This window comes from Oncorhynchus gorbuscha, linkage group LG13 (genome assembly GCF_021184085.1).
Source record: "Oncorhynchus gorbuscha isolate QuinsamMale2020 ecotype Even-year linkage group LG13, OgorEven_v1.0, whole genome shotgun sequence".
Lineage (NCBI taxonomy): Eukaryota > Metazoa > Chordata > Actinopteri > Salmoniformes > Salmonidae > Oncorhynchus > Oncorhynchus gorbuscha.
This window is the reverse complement of record NC_060185.1, coordinates 50072300-50083932: the sequence shown is the minus strand read 5'-3', so window position 1 is coordinate 50083932 and position 11633 is coordinate 50072300. Positions and strand designations below refer to the sequence as shown.

At 47.5% G+C, this 11633-nt stretch overlaps 1 protein-coding gene across 2 annotated transcripts; it reads left to right on the top strand.

The window, feature by feature from the left end:
- Positions 1 to 23: 23 nt before the first annotated feature.
- LOC123993092 (B-cell lymphoma/leukemia 11A-like) lies at positions 24 to 11348 on the top strand. Of its 2 annotated transcripts, none has more exons than XM_046294873.1 (3): positions 24 to 285; positions 2457 to 2798; positions 7770 to 11348. In XM_046294873.1, the coding sequence occupies exons 1-3, from the start codon at positions 234 to 236 to the stop codon at positions 9512 to 9514; spliced, it is 2139 nt and encodes a 712-aa protein (XP_046150829.1). In that variant the 5' UTR covers positions 24 to 233; the 3' UTR covers positions 9515 to 11348. The 2 variants fall into 2 exon arrangements, with proteins under 2 accessions (XP_046150829.1, XP_046150828.1); XM_046294872.1 differs by having other exon boundaries at positions 25 to 285; positions 7767 to 11348.
- The last annotated feature ends 285 nt before the right edge of the window (positions 11349 to 11633 follow it).

The window sequence follows — 11633 nt, the reverse complement described above, 5'->3', positions numbered from 1 at the left end:
AGTGGCGGGCGGCGCCTATGCCCCTGCCCCTCCTTTCCTCCGCTGTGGGGCTGGTAGCCTGAACTTGAACACTGGCTGGTGCACAGTTAGTCACTACGACGTCCCGTCGGTGCCATAGAGCTACACAGTCATTTGGTCAAGGCTATTCTTATCAACTTGATACTTTTTAAAATTCGATTCCTATTCGGAGTGTGGATGCACCGGCAGAACATTGACTGGTGCGATTAAGCAGAATGTCCAGACGCAAACAAGGCAGCCGACCGCAACACCTGAGTGCAATTCAAGGTAAGCTGAGAGGCCATGTCCATATCTCCCTAATAAGAGGTAGCCTATATGCATTGGATGTATTTCATATACGACGTATTCATGTTAACCTTTTTTGTTTTGGTGGGTGGGGGGTTGTATCAGTCAGGCTATGTTGGTATGCGCACCTTGACATTGAAGTTGAATCATTGATGAAAGTTGATCCAAAAATATATATTTTTTAAAGAGCTGATATAAGACCACACTCAGTTTTGTAACAAATACAGTAAAAATAAAGGAAGTATGTTCATAGGCTACACAAATGTCTCTTTAAGCATAGGTAATAAATAAACATTTTTGCTCTGTGTTCTAGAAAGGGGACACGGTGTTCTACTTTATTTCCTTGCTGGTCCACTGTCTTTTCCCCTGGGTTTTCTTTATGTCTTGTCTGTGGAGACTGTTTGAAGTATCTCCTATTTTGCCCACGCCAAAGCTTCCTTGTGGGGCAGACCGCGTGTTCAAGACACCGTACGTGTATGACAAGGCGCGGAGAGGAGATGGATATTGTCTGCTCTCACAACAACCCCACTGACCTCCTTTTTCACTTATCTCCGTTTCTTCAAAAACTATATCCTGGATACCCCATACACTTGACTAGGCCTTATGTAGGCCATCATAATGATCTATATGTTAGAATGATACGGTGTTCTATGAGGAGATCGTTTTTCTTCTCCAGGGGACTGTGGGCATGCGTTTGACTAAAACACTGAAGTGCTCTGAAAAGAACATGCATCTTTCTCTGTTCCCTAACGAAGGCCTGTAGAGCGTGTCTAGTTTGACCACAAGCCTTGACTATTCATATGTGCGTGCAACCACACCTAGCTTGTCTGCACTGAAACAGGAAAGGTGACATTTTTGAGTAACCACTGGTGAGCTCCTCAGCCCGAATCTACTGTCTGTACCTGTCCTGTACTCGGCCATGTCCGGGCAAGTGAAGCCCTTCCAAGCGTTAAGGTGTGTGTGTGTGTGTGTGTGTGTGTGTGTGTGTGTGTGTGTGTGTGTGTGTGTGTGTGTGTGTGTGTGTGTGTGTGTGTGTGTGTGTGTGTGTGTGTGTGTGTACATTTACATTTATTTAACTAGGCAAGTCAGTTAAGAACAAAATCTTATTTTCAATGGCGGCCTAGGAACAGTGGGTTTAACTGCCTGTTCAGGGGCAGAATGACAGATTTGTACCCTGTCAGCTCGGGATTTGAACATGAAACCTTTTGGGTACTAGTCCAACACTCTAACCACTAAGCTGCCCCATGACCGTATTGACCCTCCCCTCTTTTATCGAGTTTTGAGGACCAGTCAAACAACTCTGTTTGGAACAACTCCAAACCTGACCAACAGTCATTAACCATCTCTGCTGTTGGCTGAGTCTACATGGGTCATAAATGAGTCATGGACATTTTTATTTTGTAGCCTACGTTTATGGCTCTGATGAGTGAGACTGAAATTGGAGTTGAATCTGAAACCTAGACTACATCACTGCGAGGTGCTAAAATCTAAAGCATACATTTAATTTCAGTAATCTCACGTTAGACTCATAACTCTCTTTTGTGATAATGATTCATTTGGCCTCGAGCCCCGAGTGAATCTGAACATCTTCAATTCATGGCCACTCATGTTCTCACTGAGAAACTGGTCAGTTCCTTGTTGTTGAGAGAGTGTGTTGACAGGTGTGAACGTTCGGGGATTGGTATCCATTTATTATTATTATTATATATATATTTTTTTTACTAAGCAATGATGTCAGTGAACGCATCATGCAGCCTGCCATCTCAGAGAGGGGGGGGGGGTTCGGGGGGGTCAGTGTCGGCTGACTGGAATAGCCTGACTCCCACTGTAGCTCTGGTGGAGTGTGTTGGGTGGAGTGGCTCAGCATCAAAAGTAGCATTTTAAGAAATGGGGAGGGGTAATTTCTCTCTGAAGGCCATATTAGCAGTTGCCCAATCAACATGGTGTCTGACCACCCATAGTCTCCCTGTTGTAAGATCTTACAGGATGACATGAAGGGAAGAATATACACGTTCTAAGTAAATGCTATTTTCTCAAATGTTCATCTTCCTGTCTATTTCTTTGCCGCCTTTCCAGTAACACTCCCCTGCCCTAATTACTTTCACACTCTTCCCCCCTCTTCTTTATCTAACTCTCCCTCTCATCTTTCTCAGATGCCCCTGAGCCCTCGGACACTGGCGCTCCTTCGCCATTAGAGGAGTGGGGGTCCCTTCCCCAGGTCAGGGGTCGTGAGGAGAGTCGTGACCTACTGACCTGTGGGCAGTGCGATCAGGCCTTCCCTCTCGCCCGCATCCTGGCCTTCATCCAGCACAAACAGGGGGGCTGCCGCTCCCGGAATCACGACCCCAACACTCACACCCCTCCCTCCCCAGCCAACCGGACACAGCAACGCGGTGCTGTCACTCAGGTAGAGGCTGGGTTCGTGGAGCTGAGGAGAGTGACGGACAGGTCCAAAGCGGAGGAGCATAGTGTGAAGGTGGAGCCTAACATAACAGGTGAGTGCCGGAAGGTCCCTAATCAGTTACTTAAAAAATATATATATTTCTTGCTTTTGTCCCCCCTCCTTCCAGTCCAGCTCATTAACTGGGCGTTGCTGTGCTGCGGAGGCCCCTGAGTTAGCGACGCGCTGGGTAATTGTGTGGAAAGGTTAGGCAGCAGTGTTTTGAGGCCCCAGGGGGCCCCCGAGGGCTCCGATGCACCTGAGCTCCCCTCTATCTCCTTGACACTCTCTCTCTCAGGTGAAGTGGCCAGGTAAACACGTAGGGCAAGGCACAGTGCTCTCTGGCCACGCAATAACACGGTCTGCACTCACTGGAGGACTGGTTGTGCTAAGCTGAGGGGGACGATGAGATGGTGTCACAACGGGCTGTGGTGTGGTCATACTTGTCAACGTGTTTAAAAGGATAACATCACCATAGTTCTGGTGTGTTTGCATGGCTTCAGTGCAGGTCCATCAGATGGCCATCACAGTCACCTGCATTTAGATGAGACTTAGGGCGGCAGGTAGCCACTGTTAGAGCTACAGGTAGCCTAGCTGTGAGAGCATTGAACCAGCAACCAAAAGGTCGCTTGTTTGAATACTCAATCCGATCAGGTGAAAATCTATCAATGTGCCCACGAGCAAGGCACTTAACCTTCATTTGCACCAGGAGCTCCATACTTCTATGGCTGACCCTGTAAAACATTTCACTGCACCTATCCTGTGTATGTGACAATAAAATATATATTTTTTAAAATGTTTTGTTCATATGCATATTTTTGGAACTGGCACCCTTACACACTTTCTCAGACACACACAGCCACTTGCACTTCCTTCCTTTGTGTAACGCTCAGGGGACTGCTGCGTGCTCTGTTTCCGTGTGTCCGTGTCTTTCTCTTGTCTTTCTCTTTCGGTCTCTGTTTTTCATGTTCTCTCTCAACAGCTCTCTGTCTATCTCTCGGTCTCTCGCTGCCTGTTTTACATGTTCTCTCTCTTTCTCTCTCTGTCTAACTCGCTCTCTCTCTAGCTGCTTTGTTTTCATGTTATCTCTCTATGTCGGTATCTCTCTCTCTCTCTCTCTCTCTGTGTTTTTCTTCTTCTTTGTGCCCAAGGGCTTATACAAAAGAGCTACCCACGTGCACTACCCAAAAGCTGTACCGTATCTCCACCAAGCAAAACAAGATCACTTTTAATAATGAAATGAGTCAATGGTGCATGACAACATGTACAGTTGAAGTATGTAAACTTCCAACACCTTAGCCAATTACATTTAATCTCAGTTTTTCACAATTCCTGACATTTAATCTGAGTAAAAATTCCCTGTTTTAAGTCCGTTAGGATCACCACTTTATTTTAAGAATTTGACATGTCAGAATAATAGTCGAGTGAATGATTTATTTCAGCTTTTATTTCTTTCATCACATTCCCAGTGGGTCAGAAGTTTAGTATTTGGTAGCATTGCCTTTAAATAGTTTAACTTGGGTCAAACATGTCAGGTAGCCTTCCACAAGCTTCCCACAATAAGTTGGGTAAATTTTGGCCCATTTCCTCCTGACAGAGCTGGTGTAACTGAGTCAGGTTTGTAGGCCTCCTTGCTCGCACACGCCTTTTCAGTTCTGCCCATAAATCTTCAATAGGATTGAGGTCAGGTCTTTGTGATGGCCACTCCAATACCTTGACCTTGTTGTCCTTAAGCATTTTTGCCACAACTTTGGAAGTATGCTTGGGGTCATTGTCCATTTGGAAGATCCATTTGCGACCAAGCTTTAACTTCCTGACTGATGTCTTGAGATGTTGCTTCAATATATCCAAATGATTTTCTTTCCTCATGATGCCACCTATTTTGTGAAGTGCACCAGTTCCTCCTGCAGCAAAGCACCCCCACAGCATGATGCTGCCACCCCCGTGCTTCATGGTTGGGATGGTATTCTTCGGCTTGCAAGCCTCCCCTTTTTCCCTCCAAACATAACGATGGTCATTATGGTCAAACAGTTCTATTTTTGTTTCATCAGACCAGAGGGCATTTATCCAAAAAGTACGGTCTTTGTCCCCATGTGCAGTTGCAAAATGCAGTCTGGCTTTTTTATGGCGGTTTTGGAGTGACTTCTTCCTTACTGAGCGGCCTTTCAGGTTATGTCGATATAGGACTCGTTTTACTGTGGATATAGATACTTTTGTACCTGTTTCCTCCAGCATCTTCACAGGGTCCTTTGCTGTTCTGGGATTGATTTGCACTTTTCGCACCCAAGTACGTTCATCTCTAGGAGACTGAACGTGTCTCCTTCCTGAGCGGTATGACTGCTGCGTCCCATGGTGTTTATACTTGCGCGCTATTGTTTGTACAGATGAACGTGGTACCTTCAGGCATTTGGAAATTTCTCCCAAGGATGAACCAGACTTGTGGAGGTCTTGGCTGATTTCTTTTGATTTTCCCACAATGTCAAGCAAAGAGGCACAGAGTTTGAAGGTAGGCCTTGAAATACATCCACAGGTATATCTCCAAGTGACTCGAATGATGTCAATTAGCCTATCAGAAGCTTCTAAAGCCATGACATAAATTTCTGGAATTTTCCAAGCTGTTTAAAGGCACAGTCAACCTAGTGTATGTTAACTTCTGACCCACTGGAATTGTGATACAGTGAAATAATCTCTGTGAACAATTGTTGTAAAAATGACTTGTCTCGTGCACAAAGTAGATGTCCTAACCGACTTGCCAAAACTATCGTTTGTTAACAAGAAATATGTGGAGTGGTTGAAAACCGAGTTTTAATGACTCCAACATATATAAACCTCCGACCTCAACTGTAGGTGTAAGGCAACACTGTAAACTCTCCTTCCAGACTCGTATTAAGCATCTCCAATCTAGAATCGGCATCCTATTTCGCAAACAAAGCCGCCTCCACTCACGCTGCCAAACATCAGCGATGTCATTTACAAAATAGCCTTCAACACTCTACTCAAGACTGCATCCAGTTTGCTATCACAGTGCCATCCGTTTTGTCACCAAAGCCCCATATACCACCCACCACTGTGACCTGTATGCTCTCGTCGGCTGGCCCTCGCTACATATTCGTCAGCCAGACCCACTGGCTCCAGGTCATCTAGAAGTCTTTGCTAGGAAAGCTCAGCCTTATCTCAGCTCACTGGTCACCATAACAACACCCACGTGTAGCACGCGCTCCGGTAGGTAGATCTCACTGGTCATCCCCAAAGCCAACACCTCCTTTGGCCGCTTTTCCTTCCAGTGGCAGCAGAGAAATGACTGGAACGAATTAGGAAGATGACTCAAAGTGAAAGAGCAGTTATCCCACAACAGATGGGTGTCGCTTTTGAAATTATTTTATTTATTTAAATTTTACCTTTATTTAACTAGGCAAATCAGTTAAGAACAAATTCTTACTTTCAACGACGGCCTAGGAACTGTGGGTTAACTGCCTGTTCAGGCGCAGAACGACCTTGTCAGCTCGGGGATTTGAACTTGCAACCTTCCGGTTACTAGTCCAACGCTCTAACCACTAGACTACCCTGCCGCCCTTCACACTAGTGTGTGTGATCGAGAGAGATGGAAGAACGTGACGGGTTATTATGATGTCTCGTGTTATTTGGCATTTATTCTACTTGGTTTTTTTCTTCTTCTCCTCTCTAACATTATCCCCCCCCCCATCTTCAACAGACTCTCTCGCTTGCCCTATTCCAATCCCCCCCCCCCCCCCACACACACACACTATTTTCTCCTCCCTCCCCCTCTCTCCCTCGGGAGAAGCGATTCTGCCTGCTGCTCGTTAGTGCTCCTAGCCAATCTGCATTTTTAATTAGCACTTATTGCTTCTGCTTAATATTCAAGTGCGACCCCCGGGCCAAATGGGAATCCTTACAAAAAAAGAGAGCGAATGAGAAACCGTCTGGGTATTGTGTTTCACTCCAGGACCCCGAGATAACCCCCCCCCCCCCCCTCCTCAGGGAGAGATTTGGAGGGCTAGGGAGGCTGAGGGTGGGAGGATGGGTCTGAAGTACAATCCAAGGGGTGACATTTTTTGTGGTGTTTCTCGAGCGGCACTGCTGCATCCTTTCTCTTATCAACTTCTCTCCTACTTTACTCATCTCTTCGAGCTATGTTAAAGGATGTGTCCACCATGTCTCCTATCCTCTCCCGGCAGAGAGACTGTGAAAGGGTTGCTTTCTTTTTCATCTTTTCTCTCCTCCCCCTCCAGTAAAATACAGAAGGATTTTGACTTCACGAAACAAGAAAGAAGCTTATACCAGAATCGGCTTTGGAAGAAAAAATGTTACATTCATTCACCCCCCCCCCTTCAATTTGAGGATCTTCTTTCCAATTTAGATTTATGCAAAAAGGCCTCATTTGTCAAGCTGGCTGAGTCAGTCCCTGATTTACATAAAGCCTTCGTTTTCTCGGTTCCGCTAATTAGCAATTTGCAGCTTAATTGGAGAGTGGTTCTCGGTTAAGAGACAAAACTAACCACGTTTAAAAAATGTCTCCAGATGTACTTAACTATCCATCTCCCCTTTCTGCTGGTGTCTGTCCTTTTTTTAACAATGTTTAATCTTTCACATTTTTCATATTTCATCTCTCCCTTGCTTCTGGTCCAATCAACAGCCTTCTCTATCTCTGTGTCCCTCTCTCCTTGGCTTCTGTCTCGAGAAGGAAGAATCCGTTTTAAAAAATATATATTTTTGAACTTCAGACTACCTTGTCCTGTAGACCTGACCCAGGGAATGTTAATTATCTTCCCTCTTGCTGTAGTCGTTCACTCTTCACTGACTGAACAAGTTTAGTTTCTCTGCACCTAACCATTGCCATAAACAGACTGCCTTTGTTCGGGCTGTGTTCCTTTTTATATTCTAGCTATCCACAATCGTTCCCACTGTCTGATGTGTGCTGTTTTAATCAAACCTATTGAGAACCCATACATTTTGTCAGATCAAGAAAATGTTTTGGCTTACTTACTGTTTGTTGTTTCTGTAGCAGAAGAGCCGTCCTGCTTTACCTGCCAGCTGTGTGAGTGTGTGTTGCCCTCTGCCTGGGCCCTGCTCCAACACGCCCAGCACACACACTCCTTCAGCATCTACCAGGAGGACGGGGAGAAGATGGGAAGAGGGGGTCACCAGCACTCCAAAACTGCAGCCACCCTGGATCCCTGTCAACTGAGCCACACCCTGGCCACCGCCTTCCACCCTTCCGCTCTGCGTCTGCCCCACATCTTCCGTCCACGGCAGAACCGCAGGCCAGCTTCTCAGGCCAGCTCCACCCCTTCCCCCAGAGAACGACAGGCCCTCAACTTCTGTCTGAGGGAGCTGGCTGAGGGCGTTAACACCACCGCTGGTGTTCTGGTCCCCTCTCCGTCGCCGCCCCCCCCGGCCGCATCTTCCTTCCCCCAGTGTGGACCCGCCCAGGTGGGGTTTCCCTGTGAGTTGTGTGGCCAGGGCTTCCATTCCCTACGCAGCCTGTCAGCCCACCGGAGGACCCACGCATGCGAGCGTCCCTACCACTGTGGCTTGTGTGACCAGGCCTTTGCCCAGAGTGGTCAGCTGGCTCGCCACATGAGGAGTCACCGCAGTGTGACGGGCGTGGGTAGAGAGGGCTACGAGGGGATGGAGGTGGGGCTGGTAGGGGAGGAGGAGGGGGATCGGCAGGGGATGAGAGAGAGGTTTATAATGCAGGGGGCAGGAGAAGCGGTGTTGAGTGGAGCACCAGGAGAGAGGGAGACCTCTGAGGTGGACCTGTCCCTCTCCAAGCATCACTCCCCAGACTCTGGACTGATCCTTCTCTCCTCCCAAGCTGGAGGTCCAGACATGAGCCTGCTCAGGCTGTTCCAACCCCAGGGAGAGTTGGCAGACGATGAGGTGGAGGGACAAGGGGAGCCCCAGCACGCGTCCCCATGCGCCAGCCCCTCAGAGGGGTCACTGGAAAGCGGAGAGACAGGGGGCAGTGGGGAGAGTGGCATTGCCAGCGGAAACTGCACCCCCAAACGGCCAGAGAGGGAGGACAGGGCTCCGGTAGGGGGGGAGTGGGAGAGCGAGCGGGACGGAGAGATGGCGGATGGAGAGAAGGAGTGGTTTGCAGGCGGGAGCAGCGAGGTGGTCCAGGAGTGGCAGAGGGAGAGCGAACAGAGAGGAGGAGGAAACGGCGTCATCAGCAGTAACAGTGGTAGCAACGACGTGGGGTCAGGGAAGAAGAAGAAGGAGGAGGCCTGTGAGTACTGTGGGAAACAGTTCCGGAACAGCAGCAACCTGACGGTGCACCGGCGCAGCCACACGGGAGAACGGCCCTACCAGTGTGGCCTGTGCAGCTACGCATGCGCCCAGAGCTCCAAGCTCACACGCCACATGAAGACCCACGGCGCCCACGGGGCCCGCGCCCCATTCCTGTGCCAGCTGTGCGGGGTGCCCTTCACTGTGTACGCCACCCTGGAGAAACACCTGAAGAAGGTGCACGGGCTGAGCCATGCCAGCGTCGGGACCTACACCCAGGCCAGCGCAGCTGATGTCAACTGGTCCCTTGTCCAAATGGATGACAGGGTGGTCATCAAGATGGAGGAGGATGAAGCCACTACGGACCAGACAGAAAACAACATGGCTGCCATGGTGGAGATGGGATTGGAGGCTGAGGAGAACCAGAAAGGGGAGGTGGATGGTACTGTCAGCCCAGCCGTAGTGGAGGATAGTGTGGGTGAGCTTCCTGCTGAAGGCCGTGCGGACGTGGGCTCAGCGTAAACTTCTGGTCCACCTTAACTGTCACATCACACTTTTGTACACTGACCAAGACATCTAAAAGCACTGGCTTGGACTGTCACTCATTCCAACCACTTTGACCAACATAAATATCCATAGAATTGTAATGAACCTTTCCTAGCACTCAACTGGTAATCAATTCAAACTGGAATCTAGGTACCAACCCTGCTCTCCTCTTAATTCCCTATCTATGCCATGCTGAGGTACGTCACGTCTTGCCAGAGCTGATAATTAGCATATGCAAACCCGCCTACTTAGACCACAGCACAAAACCCTGACATGCAATGGAAAGGAGGGCGGCAAATAGGACTTGAGAACAGGAAGTCAACCACCACAGTCCACCAGATCACAGGAAGTTGATCACCATGCTCCAGCACAATATAGGAAGTGGACACCAGTGGTCAAATGATTGGTTCACTCAGTCGACATACTAGTGATGATTACCAATAGGAGCTGTTGTAGAAAGCAAAAAAAGGGCTTGTAATTATTATTTTTATTTTATATGTCTAGTGGCATGAGATTACTATGATTAGTGAGGCTTTCATATCCTGTTCTGTTGCTGTGGTGACAACTGGCAGGGTGGTTGTCACACTCTAATTCGTCCACAGACTAGTTGTTTGGACAGAGATGGGGTCAAAGGGGGAAACGAACCCAAGCAGGTTTCTCGGTATCCTTTTTAGATTTAGCTTTTGACACAACACTTGCCACTTAATGTAAAGTTTACAAGGCTCGCGAGGCCCAGCTAAGTTCTGTTCTTCCTCTGTGTGTATGGCTGGCTCATCCAATGTGTATACGTCTCATCTGCTGATTGTTTTCCGAGCTTAGCTGCTAAGCATAAAGAAACTGCCACTTTGACTTCAAATGAAACGGGTGTGGATTTATTTCCTTTTGTGCTTCATAATTGGATGATCTTTTTTGTTTACGCTCATAAAACGCGGGAAACCCCTTGAAGTTTGCGCATATGCATGTTTTACTGCCATTTTGAAATGGTTTGAATTTGTCCTTTTTAATTTATGGGCCCATGTTAGTGGTTGGCAAATGAAACTACAGGTTGGAGAGCTATAGTAAATGGTTTGTTGATGGGTGGGAGAGTTTTGTGTGTGTGTGTGTGTGTGTGTGTGTGTGTGTGTGTGTGTGTGTCTGCAGAGAAGTTGTTTGGTAACACTTGACTTGAACTGTCGGTCAAATGCCTCGCTAACTACAACCGAAAACGTGACCAGCTGTTTTATTTGCTTGGAAACGGAGCCTATGCCCATGACAGCGCTGCTCGCAGCGGAAGGCTAGATAACTGTGGCTAACCTTTTAGCTATAATGGCTGAGAACATGGTTTGAGTGAAGTGTCACCAACTATTTTGTGACTACTGTGACTTATGTTATCATTATTGATGTCTATATACACTGGCGGCAGGGAACCCTTTATTTTTTTTGGACACTTTGAAAAAAAATATATATATATTTGCGTTGTGTATGAAAACTAGTGACGGGGTGAAATGTGTACGATGTGATGGACATGAGCGGAGTATAGTTGTTCAGGGACCCATGTTATGTGCATAGAATGGCACTCGCAGATGTCGCTGCCACTGATATCGTCAATTGACTGTGCTGTATCCCTCAAACTCAACTCAGTTTCCCAGAATTCTTGGTTTTCTCTGTCTGTGCTGACTACAATGAGGCTGACGACACCACTGTCTTTGTAAACTTGACACCATTTTGTCATTATTCTTTTAATTTATGGGCCCATGTTAGTGGTTGGCAAATGAAACTACAGGTTGGAGAGCTATGGTTAATGTCTCATTAAAGAATTGAGGCAAAGCGATCTCTCTCTCTGTGTGCTTGTTCGCATTTCAGTCTCACACAGTGTAGGAATGGCAAACCCGCTCCTGAAACATCAGACTGATGTAAACGAGCATAGAGGGGGCCCCTCATCCAGTGCTGTGACATTAAACATTCATAACTCAGGATGACTTAAGTCAGTCCACAGAGAAACGACCCACACAGATCAAACTAACACTAACCGAAAGAGTTCCTAAAAAAGGCGGTGACGGGACACAATCTTTAGGCCAGTTGAACTTTATGTAGTACGGGTAGGAAGGCTACATAT